Here is a 25,768-nt window from a genome sequence, read left to right on the forward strand (position 1 = left end):
AGATTCCAGTAACCCAACCCAAGGTATAATATCTTGTCCTAATATTCTAGCTACCATAATCATGTCCACCAAGTAAGTTGGGAACGCTTCTACCCATTTGCTATACTTATCTGTTATTGTTAAACACCCCCTCTTCCCCTCAATTCGGAATAGTTCAATAAGTCCATTTCCAAATGTTGGAATGGATATTCTACAAAAAATGTTTTTGTTTAAGTAATATGTTCTTGTTTAAGTAATTATCCTAACCTGTTCTATCGCCTGCTCTACCATACTCCCCCTATTTATACATGGCTCAAGCCATGTATCAATTTTGCTGCATATCTAAACAATGTCTTTGGTAAGATCAGTAAATTATCCTTATGTCAGCCCTTCTCTTGTAGGATTGCCCCCTTTCATTGTCCACATGTCCAACTCTCCCTGGGGCATTCATCCTTAGTTACCCTGTAACAATTCTCTGTCAATTGTCTTATTCAAGATTTATCTGTGCTGCTTTGTATGGTTTTAAATGCCTATGTGCTTGTCTGTGTAAATAGTCATATCTCTTCTTAGAGAATTTACCAAACATACACTTAAAATCAAAACTAAAATACATGCCAATGGAGCCAATAGTCCCTCCATGAATTAATATCCTAACTAAGCGAATCAAACTAAATTATCTTCCTATCTTCTATTCCTATTATGTCTTTTCTGTCTCTCCCAGTGTTATTTCTGTCCTCACCTGTTTATAATTTAACTATGCTGGTCTTCACTCACTAACCGTTATCTAATTCTTCTGTGTCACTTTTATCTTCTCTTCCTGGCGTATGCTCTCCTCCTGCTACTTCCAACCCATCAAGGTCTCAGCAGTGCAGGGGAGGACTTCTCCATCTGCCCTTCCTTCTATCTGTCTGTCGCTCTTTCTCATAACTGTCAGTATCAAATATGGTTTGTTTCCAAATATTGACTAAATGTCTCATGGTCTCCCCTGTTGCACTTCTGAATTTTTTACAAAAATCAACCTGTCTAGATATTGCATATCTACTTAATTTGATCTCGCTACCCTCAATGATCCTGGATCACCTACAAATGTCATATATCTCTGTTCTGTTGACATAAGTCTACCATTATTAAACTTATTCACAACAAAATATAATAATACTGTTATGTCAATTCCACAGCCTTGTTGTGTTAAATCTCTTACACTGCTTACAACCACAGCTGACTTCCTAAGGGAATCTAGTTATCTAGATAATGTAAAAAATACCCCTGCTTATCAAAAAGATATTCAAATAACATAATCAGATCAAAATGACTAATCTGAACTACTCCACAAAGAAAAATTATTGTACCCTTATCTTCCTTCTGTCTTCTCATTGGCTCAAATTATCAATTGTGTCTAAGAACTTTAACTCCATCATAATTATTAGTTCTACAAATTTCCTTATCAATATCACCAATGACCTTAAATTCACCATCCAAATGGCTTTTCATTGCGGCTGATCAGACCACAAAGGAAAAGTCACAAGCGGGGTCAAAAGTCATCCCCCTTTTCAGAACCGTTTTTCTTACTACATTAGACAAATGAAAGCTAAGAACTTTATCTACATTTTGTATCTCAAGTTCCCAGAACATTCCCTATCAAAAGAATTTCACGTGCTTAATTCAAACTCAGAAAACAAAACTTCCAAAATGCCATGTGTATACCCCTTTAAGATATCCTGTCCCTAGTAATTTTTTCCCAAAGAGAGCTAAGCGCTCCTTTTTCTGGCTGTGGGCGCCTGACCTTCTTCTCGCTGTATTTGTCTCAACCCCCTCTCTGGCATCTCTTGCCTCTGTTACTTCCCTCAGATCTGCTAGCCCCCACCCTACGAGGTTCTGTTTGATGGCACGACTTATCTCGGGACGCATTCCACTGAGGAAAGCAATTTGTAATTGCTGATATTACGGGGCATCAAATCCATCCACTACCGGGGGTTCTATTAACCCACTATTTGCGTTGAACACGTCCTTTACTCTCTCTAGGTATTGGCTTATATTCTCACTGTCTTCTTGTTTACTCTCGTGAACCTTAGAGAAATCTGCATGTCGGTAATGGTGGTCCCTCAGATTATTACACAGCTGTGTGTTTTTCTCGACATATTGTCCATCTGTCGCCCCAGGCACTACTATCAAATCACTATGTCCTGGTACCCAATTTATTTGTTTAACCATTGACTCCGATCTTTCAACATTTAAAACGCAAATGAAAAAGGTATTTCAAATAACCAAATGCAACCTAGCTAATTTCCAAAGCATATGTAATTGTTTTATTACAGAGGTACCAAAACTATACTTCAAGGGCTCAGAGCGATTGACCTCACCAATTTAAACGCTATTAGTGCGCACCACCGCGGTTACACTCACCCCCCTTACAAAGAGCGCATCCTCGAGTTAGCTTGCGACTCTACGTCCTACAGGAACGCGCACGCCGGCCAGGCACACGCACAACTATGATTACTTTGCACTGCTCCTGCGAAATAAAATAAACTCACCCTGCAATCCACCTTTCTGACCTGACATTGTTTCATGCAATGAAAACATTATAATGTTAGCATACATTCACTTCCCGTTCAATTCACTGGTGTTACTAAACAATCAAACCACAAAACAATAACCAGAATTTATCACCTCACAAAATGCTTCCTTCCAGCCAAACATAGCCCAAGCATAGCTCAGCGCACATAACCAATTCTCTTCTCATCTTTGTTTCACCCGTAAGCAAAAATATAACCCACTACTCAACCAACGTTCTGCCTTACTTCTATAGTAAGATTAAAGCCAAACTTTACAACTTCCTCCTCTCTTTCAGCTTCACACTTATGAAATGGCCAAGACTTAAAAAAATACCATGTATAGCTCCAAATTTATAAAATACTTATTTGAACACTTTAGCATAAAAATAAGACACCTTTCGGTGGTTACAATTCTATAGGATTCGGCGAATGTTCCACAGAGTATATTTGGTTCCCTTCTCTCTGTCTTTTCCTGTTCCTCCTCGTTACTTTGTTTTTCTTTCCACATTTTCTTAAGTTTCTCCATCATTGCCAGTCCTATTCTCTCCTTCTGTCTGGCTTTCTCCATTGCTTCCTTGATTTGACCTTTTCTGGGTTCTCCCTCTTTCTTCCATTCCCCCTCTGCTTTCTGAGATTTCCGCTTCAATGCTCCCAGTATTCTACCTGGCTCACCTTCTGTGGGAATTCCATCGGGGGACAATACCCAACCATCCTCTATCCATTCCATATAAAGTTTCTCTCCTCGTCTCTTCCATTCCTTCCCTCCATTGATTTCGAGCGTGGATTTTAGAGCCTTTAATACCCTCTCCGCTTCTTCACTGGTAGTCATGTTTTTGTTTTACTGTATTATTTTCGTATTTATTTCTAACCAATTTGATAATCAGTCCGTTATTTAAAGTATGTTAACCTATTTATTTAAACCAAATTGTTTCAATCTATTTAGTTAAATTCGGTGCTTATTTCAACCTAATTATTTGGAACCGTTGTTATTCAATATAAATCAAATATCAAATATTCATCCAAATTATCTCAACCTAATTATTCTAAACTGGTGTTATAAAATGTCAAACATTAATCATCAAATCAAATGATAACTCCCCATTAGAGCCCACAATAACTCAACGTTTAAAATCTATATTTTTCAAACCTAATCATACCCGTAGTAAGGGCCTTGACAATAGCCACAATTATCGTCCTTCCTAAAATATTCCTCCAAACCTTTTGATGCCTTTTTGTTAATAAATTCAATCAGCTAAATATCTCCTTTAATTCTTCACCTAAATTGAGCATATTATTTTACCTTCAAACTTTTATTATACTATTATTCTCCTACCTTTAACCTCTATGGGCTAGCTTGCGTCCCACCTACTCAACAGCCAGTGTAATCCCGTGGCGCGATATTCAAATACCTTAGAAATGCTATTACTTCAATTTCTCAAACATATGACTATTTTACACCATTTTAAAGACAAGACTCTCGTTAATCTAACCACACTGTCCGATTTCAAAAAGGCTTTACAACGAAAGCAAAACATTAGATTATGTCAGCAGAGTACCCAGCCAGAAATAATCAGACACCCATTTTTCAAGCTAGCATATAATGTCACATAAACCCAAACCACAGCTAAATGCAGCACTAACCTTTGATGATCTTCATCAGATGACAATCCTAGGACATTATGTTATACAATACATGCATGTTTTGTTCATTCAAGTTCATATTTATATCAAAAACCAGCTTTTTACATTAGCATGTGACTAGCATGTGACTTTACTAAATTACTCACGATAAACGTTCACAAAAAACATAACAATTATTTTAAGAATTATAGATACAGAACTCATTTATGCACTCGCTATGTCCTTTTTTAAAATAGCTTTTCGGTGAAAGCACATTTTGCAATATTCTGAGTAGATAGCCCGGCCATCACAGGCTAGCTATTTTGACACCCACCAAGTGTGGTACTCACCAAACTCCGATTTACTATTAGAAAAGTTTGATTACCTTTGCTGTCTTCGTCAGAATGCACTCCCAGGACTTCTACTTCAATAACAAATGTTGGTTTGGTTCCAAATAATCCATAGTTATATCCAAATAGCGGCGTTTTGTTCGTGCATTCAAGACACTATACGATGGGTAAAGAATTCAAAATATTCCATTACTGTACTTCGAAGCATGTCAACCGCTGTTTAAAATCAATTTTTATGCAATTTTTCTCGTAAAAAAAGCGATAATACTCCGACCGGGAGTCGTTGTTTTCGTTCAAAGAGAGAGAAAGTAAACATGGTGTCGGCTCGTGCACGCGCCTCCAGTCTCATTGTCCTCAGATCGACCACTTACAAAATGCGCTAATGTTTTTCAGCCAGGGCCTGCAAAGACACCATTCATCTTTCTGGCACCTTCTGAGAGCCTATGGGAGCGTTAGAAAATGTCACGTCATGCCAGAGATCCCCTGTTTTGGTTAGAGATGATCAAGAAGGCCATGAAATGGTCAGAGAGAGCGCTTCCTGTTTGGAATCTTCTCAGGTTTTGGCCTGCCAAATGAGTTCTGTTATACTCACAGACACCATTCAAACAGTTTTAGAAACTTTAGGGTGTTTTCTATCCAAATCAAACAATTATATGCATATTCTAGTTACTGGGCAGGAGTAGTAACCAGATTAAATCGGGTACGTTTTTTATCCGGCCGTGCAAATACTGACCCCTATCCCCAACAGGTTAAATTCCTAATTTATTATTCCTCTTTTACCTCGCCTACAACCTCACCTCCTTTCCTAAGAATTACTCCGTCGAACCCAACCGTACCCTCGAAGTTACGAATCTTGCCGATCACCCAGTATTCTTATCTAAAATTTCCCGAACCCAACCGTACCCTCGAAGTTACGAATCTTGCCGGTGGAACAATATTCCTTTCCAATAGTTCCCTGTACTTTTAGAACCTAGCCTGTGGTACGTTCACGACCTACATGACCTTGCCTAAGAGTTTATGTATTTCTCCGAACCCAGCCGTAATACGTCTCGATTACGGACCTTGCCGGTAAGACAATACGCTAAAATTTTAAATATTTCTCCGAACCTAACCGCAATACATTCATGATTACGGACCTTGCCGGTAAGACAATATTTTTCCCAATATTTCCCTATACCCTTACAACCTAGCCTGTGGTACGTTCAGGACCTTGCCTAAGAGTTTATGTATTTCTCGGAACCCAGCCGTAATATCTTTATAATTACGGATCTTGCCGGTAAGACAATATTCTTATTTCACCATGGTTTTCAACAATCACATTTACCATATTAGACATATCATTTTCAATTATATACTTCATCAATTTTAAGTTATATGTCGTAATTTAGTCACTTACATCAAACAGGTGTCTCACAAAATAAATTTGGATAAGTCCAATATGCAGAACTTTAGTTATTCACAATAGGTGTCTGCTTACCTTTTTGTTTGACCGGTCAGGATTTGTGAAACACACCATCCGACGACAGCGATGGCCAATCGGCCGGACAAATTCCAGCAAAGTCCTTCTACCAGAATCACGTCGGGGTCACCAATTGTCGGGTCGCGTCAATTCGAATCTGGTATTAGGATATAAACAAACCATGCAGCTTAGTTTTGCAATGATTATTTAATTCATCTTTAAGCAAATAGAATGATAGTACAAATGGAAAATATGATGTTCGTATATACGGTCTCACTGTAACACCACGCAGGGCAAAACAGCGAAGAGAACGTCACATCCTTTTGTTCTCCCTTATATACTCTGACAGAGATAGTTCCCGCTCAATGCTGGCCTGTCAGAGGGAGGATGAGCGTGGTTTAAACTTATTCATCCTATCGTTGGCATGCAGGCTGGTCCCAGCCTCGTGACGCACTTCCTGTTGCCGGGTGTAGTTCTTGTCTTCAGCAGTTGACTTATCCGTAGTTTATATACTTAATATTGTAGCAATAGCTTCCCTGGTATATTATATAGGTTATGCAAACAAATAGCCAGTTCAACCATAACAATACAGCGTTGTCTTTATATCCGAAAATAATAATTTTGGGTATCATCTTTCCAAGGGCTCCATCTGAATTCACCTGTCGACGTTCCTCTGCACTGCCACGCACAACTTTTTCGCAGCTGGCACAATTTGATTGGCTGCTATCCGATTCAAACTGTAATTCATTAAATGAAGAGTTGATGTGCTGCACAGTTTTTTTAATAGCATCATTTTTAATATTTGGGCTTGGGGAGGGTATCAAGTCAGGTCGAGTCATAATTCTCAAGTCCAAGTCAAGTCTCGAGTCATTGGTGTTAAAGTCAAAGTCGAGTTGCAAGTCATCATATTTGTGACTCGAGTCTGACTTGAGTCCAAGTCATGTGACTCGAGTCAACACCTCTGGTATGTTGTACAGTGTTTTAGAAATTCATGAGTTTATTTTCGACAGAATCCCTGAACATAAATCTAGTAAGGCCTAACCAGAAGTAAGAATCCTGGAAGGTAAGGACTTCTAAGGCTCTTGCATGAGAAGTTAGGAAAGCAACATTTACTGTGTGAAATGCAATGTTATCACCATCATTCTATTTCAATTATTATCACACACCCATTTTGACTGCTAGAACGAATGAAAGAAATTCATGAAAGGACTAGATGGATAATAATGTACATGCATGGAAAATAAGATCTGTACAACTTGGTGTACATGTCTGTATGAAGGCTGTATAGAAAGACCATTGCATGGTGAATATTCCCTGTTGTCTCATAGTGAGATAACAGTACAGACTTGATGAAGGCTCTACTGGCTGTTGGATGCAGTTGGATGCTGAAGTTGGATACTGAATATACTCTTGAACTCTCTCTCAAATAGATCCTTCAATCTTTCGCCCATTCCACAGAACTCTGCATTATCCTTCAGAAAAAAAGACAGACACATTTGTATAGAAAACATAATAAACTAGAAATGCAATAAACACAACTCATTTAGCCTAATTCATATTTGTTATGGATTAAACAAAGACACATTGTTAAAGTGTTATTCATGCATTAGCACAATTCCAAGATTTGTTTTCAAAAATGTTGCCCCGAGTCTTCACATTGGATACTGCAGTAGTACAGTCTTACCCTGTTAAATGTGGCACAGTTGGTGAAGATAAGGAACACATCAGACACAAAGTGTTGCACTGTTTGGTAGAGATTCTGCTGCAGCTTCTCCACAACCCTGTCCAGCCATATAGGGGTCTTTATCACACTGGAGTAGTTTCTCACCTGGCAATGAAACATACATACGGAGATAAACTCAGCAAAAAAAGAAAAGTCCCTTTTTCAGGACCCTGTCTTTCAAAGATCATTTGTAAAAATCCAAATAACTTCACAGATCTTCATCGTAAAGGGCTTAAACATTGTTTCCCATGCTTGTTCAATTAACCATAAACAATTAATGAACATGCACCTGTGGAGCAGTTGTTAAGACACTAACAGCTTACAGATGGTAGGCAATTAAGGTCACAGTTATGAAAACGTAGGACACTAAAGAGGCCTTTCTACTGACTCTGAAAAACACCAAAAGAAAGATGACCACGGTCCCTGCTCATCTGCGTGAATGTGCCTTAGGCATGCTGCAAGGAGGCATGAGGACTGCAGATGTGGCCAGGGCAATAAATTGCAATGTCCGTACTGTGAGACACTTAAGACAGCTCTACAGGGAGACAGGACGGACAGCTGATCGTCCTCGCAGTGGCAGACCACGTGTAACAACACCTGCACAGGATCAGTACATCCAAACATCACACCTGCGGGACAGGTACAGGATGGCAACTAATGGGTCAAATTGGGGTCATGTTAGGGGTTGCACCAAATGTTTGATGTATTATAATAATTTATTATGCTTATGTTGTATTAATAGAAGGGGAGGGGCTATGGGACCCCTCCTCTATGTTTATAGGGTCCTAGACTACAGATTAACAATATATATCTTCATTGTAAGGTTTTAGAATTGTTCCACAGTCTTTTCTAAGTATCTGCCTCTTATAAAGAAATGGTCTGTGAGAAAGCATTTCAAAGATAAACAAAGAGCCCTGCAGGGGACTAGAAGAGATAAGAGGCTAGTCAGACATACCTCTATAAATCAACTTGGGGGAGTGGACATTTACTGCTGAGGCCTTAGAAAACACTGAAACTATTGTATCTCTTTCAAGTTTGTATAGCTGTGTATGCATGGGCTGGGTCTGAGGAGTCGCAGGTAATGGCGTATGCAGTGACATCACAGGGGGTTGACTACAAGCATGATAAAAGAAACTTGGACTTTTCCTATGGGGCAGAACTCATGGGAGACATCAGTTATATGTGTGATGTTTGATCTTTGACTTCTGTCTACAGCTATATTTTGATAAAAATGGTTATGATTTATAAGTGCACATTTTGAGTGTTCCTTATATGTTAAGTAAATAAAACGGAGCACAGCAAAACGGAACCAACTCAACAACAACTGCCCGAGTTACACCAGGAACGCACAATCCCTCCATCAGTGCTCAGACTGTCCTCAATAGGCTGAGAGAAGCTGGACTGAGGGCTTGTAGGCCTGTTGTAAGGCAGGTCCTCACCAGACATCACCAGCAACAACATCGGCTATGGGCACAAACCCACCGTCGCTGGACCAGACAGGACTGGCAAAAAGTGCTCTTCACTGACCAGTCGCGTTTTTGTCTTACCAGGGGTGATAGTCGGATTCGCGTTTATCGTCGAAGGAATGAGCGTTACACCGAGGCCTGTACTCTGGAGCGGGATCGATTTGGAGGTGGAGGGTCCGTCATGGTCTGGGGTGGTGTGTCACAGCATCATCGGACTGAGCTTGTTGTCATTGCTGGCAATCTCAACGCTGTGTGTTACAGGGAAGACATCCTCCTCCCTCATGTGGTACCCTTCCTGCAGGCTCATCCTGACATGATCCTCCATGTCAGGCAATGCCACCAGCCATACTGCTCGTTCTGTGCGTGATTTCCTGCAAGACAGGAATGTCAGTGTTCTGCCATGGCCAGCGATGAGCCCGGATCTCAATCCCATTGAGCACGTCTGGGACCTGTTGGATCGGAGGGTGAGGGCTAGGGCCATTCCCCCCCAGAAATGTCCAGGAACTTGCAGGTGCCTTGGTGGAGTGGGGTAACATCTCACAGCAAGAACTGGCAAATCTGCTGCAGTCCATGAGGAGGACTGCTGTACTTAATGCAGCTGGTGGCCACACCAGATACTGACTGTTACTTTTGATTTTGACCCCCCCCCCCTTTTCAGGGACACATTATTACATTTCTGTTAGTCCAATGTCTGTGGAACTTGTTCAGTTTATGTCTCAGTTGTTGAATCTTGTTATGTTCATACAAATATTTACACATGTTAAGTTTACTGAAAATAAACGCAGTTGACAGTGAGAGGACGTTTCTTTTTTTTGCTGAGTTTATATGTGAACTTTGACACACACACACGAGAGAGAGAGAGAACCAAGCAAACTTACGTTGATGCAAGGATCTGCCACAGCGATGTGTTCCTCGTCCGCATTGTACAGACATAACAGAAGGTACTGGCATTCCTATCAGAGTAAACACACCTTTATGTGACTGGTCAAAGATTGTTTACACTTAATTCTGAATGATTATTTAATGTCAAGTATATATTGATGGTTATAACAGACAGACTGAAAGATAGATATATAGATAGGTCCAATTGCCTGTCAATCTATGAAACAATGGTAGCAGTCATTTGTTCAGGCTCCTTACCAGTAGGTGGTCAGAGATTTGGCAGGTTAAGGCCTCCTGGTAAGTCTGTTGACTGGGGTAGCGCCACGACTGACTGGTCCTCAGTACACAGAATGTACACACCCACAGAAGTTTATCCCTGTGATTATATACACACACACACACACACACACACACACACACACACACACACACACACACACACACACACACTAAGCTGACAGCTAAGTTTACCTATACAGAACAAACAGACCTCTCTTGTATCAATCTCCCTCTCTCATCAACTGTTCTCACCCCAGCATAGCATCATCCACATTAGGAAGATGACATCTCTGATGGAAGGAGCGAGGACACTCATCACAGCATATCAAGCTGCCCTGGCTTCTACAGATGAAGCAGTCGTCATCGTTATCTTGATCATGCTGCCAAGACAGAGAAGAGAGGAAGGTGAGAAGGAATTGGTTAACAATCAAGCACCAACTGTCTGTTTGTGTGTTAACGAATATCGTACGGATTGGTTTCCCACACCCTCGGGTATAAAACAAGGAGTCTCCTTATCACCGATTCTGTTTGCTATGTTTATTAATGATTTGACAAAATAAATGTAAAAGTTAAATACTAGAGTAAGATATATATAATGATGAAATTCTGATTATATTATTTTGATGGCAGAAACTGAACAAGACCTGCGGAAAATGATATTAAGTACTGTCAATTGGTGTAAAAGATGGAGACTCGTGATCAATAAAAACGTTTAAAAAATTTTTAAATGCATTTTAGAAAACCAAGTACTAAGAGAAGTGTTTTTCAGTTTTAGTTTTGGTGGAGAAATTCTTGAGTTTACTTGCAATGACAAATATTTGGGAATTTATTTTGGTGAACATATGACCTTTCTATACGGCACATCTGACCTGGCTGACTCAGCAAGTAGAGCTCTTGGGGGAGTCATAGGAAGAACAAAACCACTCAAAGATATTGGTTATGCCACTTATTCCAAACTGTATCAGACATGTGTATGTCTCCTGTTCTATTCAGGAGGAGTGTGGGTTGCTAAGAGGTATCTCAAGTTTGTGCAATAACTGGGGACATGGTGAGATGGTAATACTTATTTCCCTCATTAAAATGCAAATCAATTTATAACATTTTTGACATGCGTTTTTCTGGATATTTTAGTTGTTATTCTGTCTCTCACTGTTCAAATAAACCTACCATTAAAATTATAGACTGATCCTTTCTTTGTCAGTGGGCAAATGTACAAAATCAGCAGGGGATCAAATACTTTTTCCCCCCACTGTACATATGGGCAGTACCAAAAAAAAAAAAAGGTGATCTAATGATTCTGTCTCTTCACAGCAAAATCTACAGAACTGGGATGGTTGTAGCCCCCATATAATGTATATAACATTCTATTGGATGTAAGAATTGTATATAATAATTTAAATTGAAAAGGTTTTGAATCCGGTTGTCATTTTGTGAATTAGTTGACAAACCATTGGTCCTTAAATGAAACTGGTATAGTTTTTATTTATCACAATTTTTCAACCAATTTTGACAGACAAGTTCTTTACCTTCTCCCCCTTCCACTTGCCTCTTCCATTTTTGCGGACTTAGACAGTATTAAAAAAAATAACTGACGACGCAATATGAAAATAAATGGGTGGAGGAGATTAATCATGAACCCAAACTGAGAACCTTCTGTTAGATTAAGGGTGAATTCGTGTGTGAGTTATATTGTGTACAACCTACCTAAAAGCAAGAGATCCCTATGTGCACATGTAAGATCAGTGATATTGCCTCTGCGTATTTAAACAGGTGGGTGAAATGGAAGAGAAAAGCCTAACTATTGTGACCTCAAAGAGATAGAGAATAATATTTATTTGATCCTTTATTGCCCTTTCTACCACGATACGCTTGTCCTTATTCCAGAAAGTCCACCAAATATACCCTGGCATTACTGTATGTGGCTGAACGATGAGGAGAAACTGAAACAGTTTTTTGTCCATTGTGTATTTCCGTTTACTGAATTTTTTTGATAAAGCCTAAAAGAAAAAGGGTGACCTATTATTACATTTAAAAAATATTCAGCCCCAGACAACTAGCAAAGTGCATATATGTATACGTATACAGTGCATTTGGAAAGTATTCAGACACCTTCACTTTTTCCACATTTTGTTACGTTATAGCCTTATTCTAAAATTGATTAAATTGTTTTTATCCCTCATCAATCTACACACATTAACCCATAATGATAAAGCAAAATCAGGTTTTTAGAAATGTTTGCAAACGTATTCAAAATAGAAAACGGAAATATCACATTTATATAAGTATTCAGACCCTTTACTCAGTACTTTGTTTTAGCACCTTTGGCAGCGATTACAGCCTCTTGACCTTCATGGGTATGACACTACAAGCTTGGCACACCTATATTTGTGGAGTTTCTCCCATTCTTCTCTGCAGATCCTCTCAAGCTCCGTCAGGTTGGATGGGGAGCGTCACTGAACAGACATTTTCAGGTCTCTTCAGAGATGTTCGATCTGGTTCAAGTCCGGGCTCTGGCTGGGGTACTCAAGGACATTCAGAGACTTTTCCTGAAACCACTCGTTCGTTGTCTTGGCTGTATGCTTAGGGTTGTTGTCCTGTTAGACAGGGGCGAAGGTTCACCTTCAAAGGTCCTAAGCGCTCTGGAGCAGGTTTTCATCAAGGATCTCTCTGCATTTTGCTCCGTTCTCTCGACCCTGACTAGTCTCCCAGTTCCTGATGCTGAAAAACATCCCCAAAGCATAATGCTGCCACCACCATGCTTCACCGTCGGGATGGTATTGGCCAGGTGATGAGTGGTGCCTGGTTTCCTCCTGACGTGACGCTTCACATTCAGGCCAAAGAGTTCAATCTTGGTTTCATCAGACCAAAGAATCTTGTTTTTCATGGTCTGAGAGTCCTTTAGGTGCCTTTTGTCAAACTAGTATACGGTCAACTGTGGGACCTTATCTGTGCCTTTCCAAATCATGTCCAATCAGTGGAATTTACCACAGGCGGAATCCAATCATATTGTAGAAACATTAAGAATGATCAATGGAACCAGGATGCACCTGAGCTCAATTTCGAGTCTCATAGCAAAGGGTCTGTATACTTAGTCGGAATTTTACATACACTTAGGTTGGAGTCATTAAAACTCGTTTTTCAACCGCTCCACAAATTTCTTGTTAACAAACAAAAGTTTTGGCAAGTCGGTTAGGACATCTACTAAGTCATTTTTCCAACAATTGTTTACAGACAGATTATTTCACTTATAATTCACTGTATCACAGCTCTAGTGGGTCAGAAGTTTACATACACTAAGTTGACTGTGCCTTTAAACAGCTTGGAAAATTCCAGAAAATGATGTCATGGCTTTAGAAGCTTCTAATAGGCTAATTGACATAATTTGAGTCAATTGGAAGTGTACCTGTGGATGTATTTCAAGGCCTTCCTTCAAACTCAGTGCCTCTTTGCTTGACATCATGGGAAAATCTAAAGAAATCAGCCATGACCTCAGAAAAAAAATTGTAGACCTCCACAAGTCTGGTTCATCCTTGGGAGCAATTTCCCAACGCTTGAAGGTACCACATTCATCTGTACAAACAATAGTATTCAAGTATAAACACCATGGGACCACGCAGCCGTCATACCGCTGCGTGGGGGAGGCTTGCAAGCCGAAGAACACTATCCCAACCGTGAAGCACGGGGGTGGCAGCATCATGTTGTGGGGGGTGCTTTGCTGCAGGAGGGACTGGTGCACTTCACAAAATAGATGGCGTCATGAGGGAGGAAAATTATGTGGATATATTGAAGCAACATCTCAAGACATCAGTCAGGAATTTAAAGCTTGGTCGCAAATGGGTCATCCAAATGGACAATGACCCCAAGCATACTTCCAAAGTTGTGGCAAAATGGCTTAAGGACAACAAAGTCAAGGTATTGGAGTGGCCATCACAAAGCCCTGACCTCAATCCCATAGAAATGTTGTGGGCAGAACTGAAAAAGCGTGTGCGAGCAAGGAGGCCTACAAACCTGACTCAGGTACACCAGCTCTGTCAGGAGGAATGGGCCAAAATTCACCCAACTTATTGTGGGAAGCTTGTGGAAGGCTACCCGAAACGTTTGACCCAAGTTAAACAATTTAAAGGCAATGCTACCAAATACTAATTGAGTGTATGTAAACTTCTGACCCACTGTGAATGTGATGAAAGAAATTAAAGCTGAAATAAATCATTCTCTCTACTATTATTCTGACATTTCACATTCTTAAAATAAAGTGGTGATCCTAATTGACCTAAGACAAGGATTTTTTACTAGGATTAAATGTCAGGAATTGTGAAAAACCGAGTTTAAATGTATTTGGCTAAGGTGTATGTAAACTTCCGTATTGTGTGTAGATTGATGAGGATTTTTTTTATTCAATCCATTTTAGAATAAGGCTGTAAGATAACAAAATGAGGAAAAAGTGAAGGGGTCTGAATTCTTTCCAAATGCACTGTAGATTGTCTACAGGCCTGTCTCACACTTGAATCTTCTCTTTGTTCGAGACCAGGCTTAAACACCTTCCGTTTCATTTTTCTGTATTTTTTTTTTATAATTTTTACTGATCTAGAGTTATTATTATTGCTTGTATAACCTTATCTACTATTATGTACTGATTTATTTATGCTGCGCAGAACACGAGAAGAATTATCACTGTCAATCATTGTAATGTTTGTTTTTAGTCAATTAACACAAAAATGTAATTAATGAATTAGTTTATTCATTCATCATCCCCTATTCAGTGATGTTGAGAAACATTTTGGAATTTCATTATTAAAACTGAAGCATTTATTTAACCAATGTGATTGGCTGATTGGTAAGTGGATGCCACCATGTTCCTGAGGATCGAGGGGGAAACTTACCCTGTCTTTGGCCGTGGAGCTGCACAGGTTGCACTTACACAGGAGAGAGTGAATGACCAAGATCTTTCTCTGAAAATGAGAAACAAACAAAGACCTTTTTGAAGAAGAGAAATGTTTTCATCACAGGTCCTTAAAGACCTGCCAGACTATCTTAAGCCATTCCTTGTACAGTAGGTTGGTAAGTGCCAAACACACATTATTTTCCCCTCATCTTTCTTCCTCTCTCTCTGTTCTTTTTCCCTCTGTACCTCGATGAGGAGGCTGAGTGGTTTCCCGTCCCACTGGATGTCGTTCTTCCAGGAGGGATCTTCCAGAGCTGACCCCACCGTCACAAACTCCACCGGGGTCATCCAGCGCTGGTCCGTACGGATGCTCTTTCCACACAACCCTGTGGGGCAACAGAGACGATAGGGGCAGAAGTACAAACTCAAATGAATCCAATATGGGTCACTACAGCTGACCAGAGTGACATAGGGCTATGGTCAAATAACCTGTAGTGTATTATCAATAATATTACGTTTATTTTTGTAGGGACATTTTCAGTACAAGTGCCAGTTTTAGCCAGTCAGCACATTTTTGACCATAGTCCCTGTTCAGACAGACAATGAGCACATACAGAGCAGAGAGCAACATATGACAACTAACACTTAGTACGCAGACAGAAAGAGCAATAACACAATAAGCAACCAAACAAAGACAGAAAATTAACAAACAATAACTACACACAGGTTGTGTGTTGCACAGTTACATGGCAGTAAGTTCCAGACATGGGAAGCTCTCAGAGTGAAAGCCGTCTGACTGAAGGTGCTTTTCCTGAAGGGAACTATACAGTCACCTCTCATGGCAGACCTTGTGGATCTGCTGAAATGAGTTTTCTGTTTGATAAAACCACTAAGTGGGGGCAGTATTTGAGGTGCAGCCAGAGAAAGAGGGTTGCCAATATGTAAAAGTGTCTCCAGTACCTTCAATTGTTTCAAAGACATGACAATAGCTATAGAATGTTGTTTATTAACCTGTTGGGGTATAGGGGGCAGTATTTTCACGGCCGGATGAAAAACGTACCCAATTTAAACAGGTTACTACTCTGGCCCATAAACTAGAATATGCATATTATTAGTAGATTTGGATAGAAAACACTCTGAAGTTTCTAAAACTGTTTGAATGGTGCCTGTGAGTATAACAGAACTCATATGGCAGGCAGAAACCGGAGAAAATTTCAAGCAGGAAGTGTCAGGTCTGAGAACTGTAGTTCTACTTTTGAATCCCTAGAGAAACTACAAATACTTATGGGTCACGTTGCACTTCCTAAGGCTTCCATTGGCTGTCTAAAGCCTTCAGAAAGTGAATTGAGCCTTCTGTCTCTGGGCAGAGTATAGTAGCTCAGTTTCTGAGTGGCCTGCCTGGGGACAAAGAGATTGGATATGCGCGTTCCCGTGAGCACGGTGTTTTTTCTTTTCCTCCTTGAATGAATACACTATTGTCCGGTGGGAATATTATCACATTTCTACAAGAAAAATACCATAAAAATTGATTTTAAACAGCGTGTGACATGCTTCTAAGTACAGTAATGGAACATTTACTTTTTTTGTCTCGAAATGCGCTTGCGCGTTACCCTTTGGATAGTGACCTGAACGCACAAACAAAATGGAGGTATTTGGACATAACTATGGATTATTTCGAACAAAAACAACATTTGTTGTGGAAGTAGCAGTCCTGGGAGTGCATTCTGACGAAGACCAGCAAAGGTAATACAATATTTCTAATACTAATTCTGAGTTTAGGTGACCCCGACGTTGGCGGGTGTCTGAATAGCTAGCCGTGATGGCTGAGCTATGTACTCGGAATATTGAAAAATGTGCTTTCTCTGTAAAGCTATTTTAAAATCTGACACAGCGGTTGCATAAAGGAGTAGTCTATCTATAATTCTTAAAATAATTGTTATGTATTTTGTCAACGTTTATGATGAGTATTTTTGTAAATTCACCGGAAGTTTTTGGTGGGAAATACATTTTCTGAACATCAAGCGCCAATGTAAAATGCTGTTTTTGTATATAAATATAAACTTTATCAAACAAAACATACATGTATTGTGTAACATAATGTCCTAGGAGTGTCATCTGATGAAGATCGTCAAAGGTTAGTGCATAATTTAGCTGTGTTTTCGGTTTCTGTGACATATTTCCCTGCTTGGAAAATGGCTGTGTGATTATTTGTGTCTATGTGCTCTCCTAACATAATCTAATGTTTTGCTTTCGCTGTAAAGCCTTTTTGAAATCGGACAATGTGGTTAGATTAACGAAAGTCTTATCTTTAAAATGGTGTAAAATAGTTGATTGTTTGAGAAAATTGAATCGTGGTATTTTAGTCGTTTTTGTATTTCGTGCCATGTGATCCCATTGGCTGTTGGCTAGGCGTCCCGCTGGCGGAACGGGGTTCCGCTAGCGGAACGCCTAGATGTAAGAAACCTTCTGAGAATAAAATGTGTACCTGATGCAAACCGATCCTTATGTAGCATTCCATTTTTGGCTCCACAGGTGACTTTGAAGACAAACTTTTCCACACCACAATGGCTACCTCCTGTACTGCTCTCTCCAGCAGTGTTTGCCTGCTCTCCTTTCTCTCCTTCATCTCTTTCCTGCTCAGCTTCTTCTTCCTCTTCTTCCTCTTCATCATCCTCCTCAGATTCTGAAGTAAAGATAAACAAAGAGGTTTATGGAAAAAAGGTTTATTATTTAAGTGTGAAGGGTCAGGCCTGTGTTATTCACAAAACCTTATAACAACAAAAACACAAAGTTAGAGAGACAACACCATCCCCTTTACCAGATAGTCATGTCTAAAGGATTGAGAAAGATTCCATTGAGTTGTGATTGGTGTACATACCTGTGATTGAGCCCGCTGATTGGTTGGAGGGAAACAGTGCTCTCTTGGCCTAGATAGGAGAAAAGGGACAGACCAGTTTTCCATATATCAGTCACAAAATAGACTCTTCTTTATCTAATATGGTAAGAACATGGACAAACAAAATTATCATTGGTCAAAGTATGATCACGCACAAGAAATATAAATTCATGCCCGTATAAACATCACAATATCAACGGCTAAGGCTAAGCTGTTGTCAAGTTCAGATGTTGCAATAAAACTGATTCATGACTAACAATCATAAACAACATGTACTCAGATGCTATGATGATGCAGCACTTAACCTATAGTCAAATGAAGTTTGGCTGTTAATCCAGAGGATGTGGTATATTGAAAGATTGGTCTCCTACCTGTGCACTCTTTCTTCTTTTAAAGTCTGGTGAAGTTAAATGGCCTTCCTGAGGTGGGTGGGATGGTGAAATGAAGGGGGAGAGAAGGGGGAACAGACATGCCATTCAGTCACTCAACACTAAAAAGTAATATCAGTCAAATACTTGTACAGTTTCTTTACAGAAAAACAAAAAGGGTATAATATGTAGCTATAGTTTGTTGCTCTGTCAGACCCCCTCCTGCTCCAGTACCCCACGTTACGCCTGCTGGATGGTCAGTTCTGGAGTCTTCACTCTTATTATTGTATTATTATGGCATTCATTTGTATAAATTAGTATCGGTATATAATTCTAATTCCTAGGTTAATATAAATGTAGCTACAATGGTGGATGCTTAGAAGTTGAGGTTCAATGCCCTGTCAAATTGATATTATAATTGTTTTAATTCGTTGTAAATGATTTAGGTTGCATGGTTTGCAAAATTTTGCCTCCAATCCCGTGCAGGGTCGTTCACATTCTATGAGAAACTGCCAAAGAAGGTGGAGGATAAGAAAAAGTGTGTGCGAGCAAGGAGGCCTACAAACCTGACTCTGTTACACCAGCTCTGTCAGGAGGAATGGGCCAAAATTCACCCAACTTATTGTGGGAAGCTTGTTGAAGGCCACCCAAAACGTTAGACCCATGTTAAACAATTTAAAGACAATGCTACCAAATACGAATTGAATGTATGAACACTTCTGACCCACTGGGAATGTGATGAAAGAAATAAAAGCTGAAATAAATAATTCTCTCTACTATTATTCTGACATTTCACATTCTTAAAATAAAGTGGTGATCCTAAATAACCTAAGACAGGGAATTTTTACTAGTTTAATAGTAGTCAGTTTAATTTGCTCTGAAATCTTTACATAGTGGTGCAGCCAAGCCAACAAGGTGGCGCAGCTCCACTCTTATTTGGGGAGAACCCTGGCATAGTGAATATATCTTTTAAAACGCTTTAAATGGGCTCTTCCGATTTTTGCAGTATTTCCCGGGACTCTCAGGATAATTACGAATTATTCCAGGTATTGAACATTGGTAGATTTTCTGGAAATTATGAATCCCCATTGGGTGTATGTAGTGTGTGTGTGTATGTGTGTCGGGTGTCAGTGTAAGTATGCGTGAATGTGTGGGTAGAGCCCAGGTTGTGTGCATAGAGTCCATGCAAGAGAGTTCATGCAAAAAGGGTCAATTTAGATAGTCTTATGGCTTGGGGGTAGAAGCTCTTCAGGGTCCTGTGGTTCCATACTTGGTGCATTGGTACCGTTTACTGTGCGGTAACAGAGTGAAAAGTCTATGGCTTGGGTGGCTGGAGTCTTTGAAAAAATGTTAGGCCTTTCTCTGACACCGCCTGGTATAGAGGTCCTCGATGGCAGGGAGCTTACCCCAGTGATGTACTGAGCCGCAAACACTACTTTCTGTAGCGCCTTGCAGTCGGATGCCAAGCAGTTGCCATACCAAGCGGTTATGCAGCCAGTCAATATGCTCTCAATAGTGCAGCAGTATAACTTTTTGAGGATCTGAGGGACCATTACAAATCTTTTCAGCCTCCTGAGGGCTAAGAGGCATTGTCGTGCCCTCTTCACTACTGTGTTGGTGTGTTTCGACCATGATAGAGCCTTAGGAAGCACGCACCCCTGATGGGCTCTGTGTTGTTGCCTACCCTCACCACCTGGGGGCGTCCTGTCAGGAAGTTCAAGATCCAGTTGCAGAGAGAGGTGTTCAGTCCCAGGGTCCTTTGCTTATTGATGAGCTTCAAGGGCACTATGGTGTTGAACTCTGAGCTGTAGTCAATGAACAACATTCTCAAGTAGGTGTTCCTTTTGTCCAAGTGGGAAAGGGCAGTGTGGAGTGCATTAGAGATTGCGTCATTTGTGGATCTGTATGCACATTGGAGTGGGTCCAGGGTGTCTGGAATGATGATGTTGATGTGAGCCATGACCTGCCTTTCAAAGCACTTCATGGCTACATTTTAACTCAGGCTCCCAGCATTAGGGAACATCCTGTGCCTGCCTAGAAAATCTATGGGCTAAAAAAACCTAGCTAAAGAACATTAACTGACATGGACTAGTTGATCTGATGAGGAAAACTGATGATGCACTATCCAATGTCAAAGTTTCACCTTGCAAAAGTAAGTTGACAGCCGGACTGAGTTCCAAAAAAATATGTATGTGAACACACTTTCCAGCTGGTTAGTGCATTTTCTGAGTATGCGTCCTGGTAAACTGTCCGTCCCTGCGACCTTGTGAATATTAACCTGTCTTACAGTGACTCCGTGTTAGAATAAGATGAGGCTAAAAAGGGTCCTAAAAAGGGTGGTGTTTCTCCTAATATTGAAAAGTCATGTAAAATACGCTGGTGCTGAGAAATACACACGAGAGGAAAAAGTGTGACAACCAACCCCAGTCTCCCCTATATGATATTGTATATGATACAGACCTATATATATATATATATATCCCAGAGTGTAGTAGTATATGGCAACATTGTCCAAATGACATAGGCCTGATTAGAGTATGAAAAGTGACCAAGCTGTTCAACTTTTCTGTGTTTTATTTGATGATTTTAAATTAATTGTATCCACGTCTGGTTGAATTGTGTTTTTAAATGGTCAAATAAATTAAATCAAATTATATGCTGTACCTGGATCAGTTTTCCCAGAGTGGTGTTTCTACAGCAGATACTGTACTTCCAGTTGTTACTGCTCTTCTTCCCCCCAAACTCCTCAAAGCCACTTGGAGTGAACCAGCGACCCTGGACCACAATGCACCTCTCCCCTGAAACAAACCAATGAGGAAGTCAGACATCATACACACCACCACAAATTAAAACAGTGCATCGTCAAATAGACCGTAGTACACATGTGCCTGACTGTGTCTCCTGCACATCACACTACTGTGTTAACCCACTAAAGACTATGCATTAGATCTGGGCCCGTATCCACAAAGGGTCTCATAGTAGAACATTTATCGTAAGTGCTGATGGGTAAACGTAAAAGCTATGCATGATGCCTTTAGTCATAAAGGTCCCACATTGTCGACAGATATTTAGGACACCTCATGAGCTGTCCTAACCAGTTAAGGGTTATTAGCAGGTGTCTTGGTAATAGAAAAATGCAGCGAGTCAGTGGTTTCTGCGCCACATACAATTACTTTGGAGTTGTTAAAATAATGTTTTGATATTTCTATATGATCAATCCATAAATAATATAGACCTACTGCACATGTAACAGTATGTCTTGAGCTTTTGACAACGATTTCACGAGGCCTATTCTACAAGTATATATACTTATAAACACTAGGCTAATAAATAAACCCGTTTTTCTGTTATTTCAATTATCCATTTGGAGAGCAACATCACTTTGTTACAAAAAATATGTCTAAATTTGGGCGTGCCTATAAATTCGGCAATTGAAGGCATCTAGGGCTTATGATGACTTGTGTTCGATGAATATGATAGACCTTTCAAACGTTGTATGCAACATTATCGGCAAGTGACTTGATGTCCCCTGTGGCGAAGCAATTCAGAGTTGTTAAATGGGAGTGACGAGTGTGTTGATATAAAGGTAATCTTGTGAAAATAATCCACTTTCAGAAACCATCAGAATAATAAAAAAAAGGTTATATTTGCCAACATATTAGAGTAGGAAAAGTGATCGTTCCAGGCTAAAATTATATCAAACTTTTTACTTTTGAAACATTTGGCTACAGTCAGATTCGCCGTGGTTGCCTGAAGGACGTTACCTATAGAGTTCACAACTGGCAATGTCTCATCACGATTGGTTATTCCCCATCATTTGCACCATTGTCAATGAGCATCATCACTATCTTTCCTTTGCTCAAAATGTTGTGATTCCTGCTGAGATAAACTTGATTTTAATCCTGGCTCAGAATTTGCCTGGGCAGTATCTTATGATATCCTAAAACCTACTGTCAGTTGTCTTTTTTTGTCTTAAAAAAACTTGTTTTAACAGGATCCCTAGGACCTTTTCTGAGATGCTTTGTGGATATGGGCTCTGGTCTCAGGGCTGGAGAAATGTAACCACTCTCAAATTCATCAAATGGGCTATGGGTGCAAAGACTGACCATCCATACTATTAACATTCTAGTTTTAACCATGTTTTGAGGGTTTGTTTACGTTTACTTTGTTAACAAACATTGGAGTTAAACAAGCTTATATTTTGTTCTGATGGGGTAAGACAGTTGAACTAAGCTCATAAGGCATTTATAAGTTATATTCGTCAACAATCAATGGATACATACCATAAATATCCCAAAATGGATGTAGCAACTGCAGATTGCCCCTTTAAGGTCTCAGGCACAGTTATTGGGACCGAACCACAGCCACCGTTACACAGAAACACAGAGAATCACATCACATTAAGTCCATTGTTACGACCTACCTTTGGCCAGCTTGTTCCTGATGAGAATGCCTTCTTTGACCCCACAGGTGACTGGGAGCTGGGTCTTGTAGATGGGCCAGGTCCAGATGTCATCTTTCTCCCCCTTCCTGAAACGTAAACCTGCATGGGGACACATTCCAGACAAACATTAAGATGTGACTTGAAATTAAAAATAAATATATTTCAATCCCCAAAAAGGTTACAGAGGGAATTTAGATTTTCTGACTCAAGTCCTGCTCTTTCCCAGAAGGCAGCATGAATCCTGGGACTCACAGTGGGTCGGCCTCTGGACTTTCCTCTTCTGACTGGGGTTGGACTGGGTGGACGTGCTGGGCTGCTCCTCCTCAGCACTCTCACTTCTCTCTTTCTGTTTACTATTTTTCCTTCTTGTCTTCTCTTCTTTCTCCTCTTCTTTCTCCTCCTCCTCTTCTCCTTCTTCTGAAGCCTTCTTCTTATCCTCCTCCTCCTCTTCCTTCTCCACCTTCTTTGGCAGTTTCTCATAGAATGTGAACGACCCTGCATGGGATTGGAGGCAAAATTTAGCAAACCATGCAACCTAAATTATTTACAACTAATTAAAACAATTATAATATCAATTTGACAGGGCATTGAATCTCAACTTCTAAGCATCCACCATTGCAGCTACATTTATATTAAACTAGGAATTAGAATTATATACCGATACTAACTTATACAAATGAATGCCATAATAATACAATAATAAGAGTGAAGACTCCAGAACTGACCATCCAGCAGGCGGTTTCGGAGCAGGCGTAACGTGGGGTACTGCTGCAGGAGGTGGTCCCTGAACACACAGTTCCAGAACACCTTGATGCTGTCGGGCCTCTCTGCCTCCACCCAGTCCAACACCTGGTACACACCCTTCTCCCTCAGCTCCTTACTCCTCATCGGAATCAGCTTCTGCAGGAGGGGTCAAATACAAAACTATGGTCCAATTTGTGAGGGTTGTCAAATTACGGCTGGAGTGGAGTGATAGACTTGATTCTCTAGCAACCACCATCTCAAATCAGTTCATGTGACAGACAGGAATTTAAGGACACACATCAGGCCTTATGAATCAATGATCATCAACTCCAATTTCCACTCGTACAATAACATTCAGAGACCTGTTACCAGCTAGCAATAGGACAGTAACTGGTGTTAGTTTCACCAAATCAATTCTGTAGACGACAATTTGTTTTGTTACACGGTTTAATCAGAATTTTATTCACTAGAGTATAGTAGAGCACAGTACGATACAGTACAGTATAGTTTACTTCAGTAGAGTACAGTAACATATAGTAGAGTTCAATACAGTAGAGTACAGTTGTTTAATTCGGTAGAGTAGAGTTAGTACATTAGACTGTGCTCTGCTGTATTGAACTATACCTTACTTTTATTTACTGTCCACTGTGCTGTCCAAACCTGTGAAACATAGATGTCTATGATTGTTCTCAACCATATATACATCTGTCAATGTTTGGGCCAAATCCCAACGGGATTGAACCAATTATATGTCAATTTTAATAGGCAAGTCAGTAGAACAAAGCCTTCCCGACCAGATTTCTGTGGACGTTGAAATCAAGGCCAGTACAGACCTGGCCAAATCTGAACCAAACATTGACGTCTGTGATCGGTTTGCCCCCCCCAAAAAAGAGGCCGGTCAGGACAAAATAAATCTAAAAGACGTCGGCGTGGGTCCGTGGTTGGTAGGACGTCATTTAGCGCTGCTTGCTTAAACTTTGCGTGGGCGGGTGTGTGAATAGAAACTTGGCATTCCAGTCTACTGCTCTCACCTTGTACATTTCTTCCGGAATGAGGTGGTGGTCTCGGAGCTGGTTAAGAAAGGTGTGTGGTTGCTCCATGCACGACATCTCTGTTTTACTACAGCGGAAAAACCGCAGTAACTCCTCATCTGTCAAATGTAACTGGTCCATTGGCGCAGACGCAACTGCAACTCTTCAATACAGTTTTCTTTGTCGAAAAAATCCAATATTTACCAGGTCACTGAATATTATTAATAGTTGAATAATGAACGATCCGGTTCATATTGGGTTGTATATATATATATATATATATACTGATACATTAAAGTTTGATTGACATTATGTAGACTATTTACATTTCAATACAGGCCCCGAGCGGATTGATTCATTCAGACGAGTGCACATACCGATAGACGCGCGTTTGGACGAAGGACGGAGAGGACGTAATGAAAACGTTTTCAACTGTAGGCCAACAAGTTGTTATTCAAGTTATTTTCGAAGATGAAATAGATGTCCCGCAAGCACGGAAGTACACTTCAAGTGATGTTTGGAAAGTGAAAGTGTTCATGTGATTTCATATGAGCCACAAGGGGAGAGGCTATAGATTTTTTAACTCATTGTTCTACATTTGAGGAGCTCCGTGGACCCTTCTTGTTCAGAAGTAATTTAGCCATTGTGGCCATTGGCGAAAGGGTTGACAGGTCTCGCTGAAATGTCTAGCCCAAGTACCACTCAACACTGCACCACAAGGCCTGTAAGCTAGGAGTTGCCACATTCAGCCAATAAAACGTTTCCGCATAACGTTATCGAGCAAATAAAGAAGGAATATCAACATAACTTGTAACGACATACGAAGCAAAATTTCGGTTTTCCATCAAAACAATCATTATTGAGAGCTAACTTGACTAACAAAGGAATTTAAGGAATTTAAACGATAATTCTTCCTCATTAAACTCCTAGATCATTTTCCATCCATGTGATTGTAAATAAAATATGCACATGTGCATAATATAGATACATCCGACAGGAGTTTGTTTGAGGGATGAAAGTTGGACAGAGGATCTCGAAATCTATGAAAGAAATACGAAAAATGATCGAAGTTTATAAAACGAATTGCAAATTT

The 25,768-nt window shown here is 40.1% G+C and overlaps 1 protein-coding gene across 1 annotated transcript; it reads right to left on the bottom strand.

Moving 5' to 3' along the window:
• Positions 1–6,148: 6,148 nt before the first annotated feature.
• Positions 6,149–25,212, bottom strand: LOC123723741 (nuclear body protein SP140). The gene is made up of 15 exons (XM_014192668.2): positions 24,676–25,212; positions 23,626–23,800; positions 23,153–23,395; positions 22,880–22,999; positions 21,121–21,254; positions 18,460–18,507; positions 18,071–18,119; positions 17,678–17,875; positions 15,439–15,578; positions 15,191–15,259; positions 10,563–10,690; positions 10,290–10,407; positions 10,028–10,102; positions 7,645–7,788; positions 6,149–7,432 (listed from the first exon to the last, which is right to left on the bottom strand). The coding sequence occupies exons 1-15, from the start codon at positions 24,814–24,816 to the stop codon at positions 7,319–7,321; spliced, it is 1,896 nt and encodes a 631-aa protein (XP_014048143.2). The 5' UTR covers positions 24,817–25,212; the 3' UTR covers positions 6,149–7,318.
• Between the last annotated feature and the right edge of the window lie 556 nt (positions 25,213–25,768).

Source organism: Salmo salar, chromosome ssa03 (assembly GCF_905237065.1).
Source record: "Salmo salar chromosome ssa03, Ssal_v3.1, whole genome shotgun sequence".
In the NCBI taxonomy this organism is placed as follows: domain Eukaryota; kingdom Metazoa; phylum Chordata; class Actinopteri; order Salmoniformes; family Salmonidae; genus Salmo; species Salmo salar.